The sequence below is a fragment of the Penaeus monodon genome, chromosome 34, assembly GCF_015228065.2.
Source record: "Penaeus monodon isolate SGIC_2016 chromosome 34, NSTDA_Pmon_1, whole genome shotgun sequence".
In the NCBI taxonomy this organism is placed as follows: domain Eukaryota; kingdom Metazoa; phylum Arthropoda; class Malacostraca; order Decapoda; family Penaeidae; genus Penaeus; species Penaeus monodon.
This window is the reverse complement of record NC_051419.1, coordinates 7765088-7765954: the sequence shown is the minus strand read 5'-3', so window position 1 is coordinate 7765954 and position 867 is coordinate 7765088. Positions and strand designations below refer to the sequence as shown.

General features: G+C 37.9%; 1 protein-coding gene across 1 annotated transcript in view; it reads left to right on the top strand.

Annotated features, from left to right (window-relative positions):
• The window catches only part of LOC119594558, a gene marked incomplete in the record, with an annotated part of 9134 nt that overhangs the window by 3251 nt on the left and 5016 nt on the right, over window positions 1-867 (top strand). Inside the window, 1 exon segment of the mRNA XM_037943590.1 lies at window positions 6-171. Within this exon segment, the coding sequence (XP_037799518.1) occupies window positions 6-171 (166 nt within the window).

The following is an 867-nucleotide window of genomic DNA, read 5'->3' as shown; positions in this document are numbered from 1 at the left end:
AACAGGCACGATCGACAAAGACTATCCGAAGACAAAGGCAGGTTACAGTTTCGAAGTCGGAGAGCCGGCCGTGCGAAGGATTCTGACCCGCCTGCGGCCTTCACGATCCATCATCACAAAGATCGAAACTGTTTGCAGGAAGGACAGCCAGGAAATTACGGATGAAGATAGGTAGGATATAGTGTAGGATTCCTGTGTTGTTTGTTGGTTGTGGTTATATCTTGTAGGAGTGTGAGTATGCTTGTGAAAGGCGTGATTATTGGTTGTCTTTGATATGCTTTTAACAGTTATTTGTGTTTGTCTGTCTATAATTGTTTGTAGTGTTTATACCCTTATCTATATTCATCTATCCCTTTCTGTCTTTGTCTGTCTATCCTTGTTTGTAATGTTTATACCTTTACCTATATTCATCTATGCACCTACGTACATACATTACAGCTATCTTTCGGTGTATATCTGCATCTATCTATTTTTTGTCCATATCGATATCACGGTGGAATCTAAGTATGATGTATGCCGGAGTAATGCCAGAGGATATTAAGCTATACGCCAAGACTGAGAGAAGACAATGTTATTCCATCCTTAGTTCGCGCAGAGGATGATGACGTCATCTGAAGTCGGTAGATACGGATGTAAAATATTTAATTAACGTAAGACATTATCATCGTCATTCAGAGGTGCTTGCTTACTAAAATATGAATACAGGAAGATAATAATTACTGTAAATATAGATCGCATTTATTATATCACTAGCAAGGTGATTTTCATTGGAAAGACTCAAGATAATGATCATGACGTCACACCCAAGATATGTACTGAACAACATATTAAAAAAAGACCTGAATAGACCTTATTTACTATTGGGTT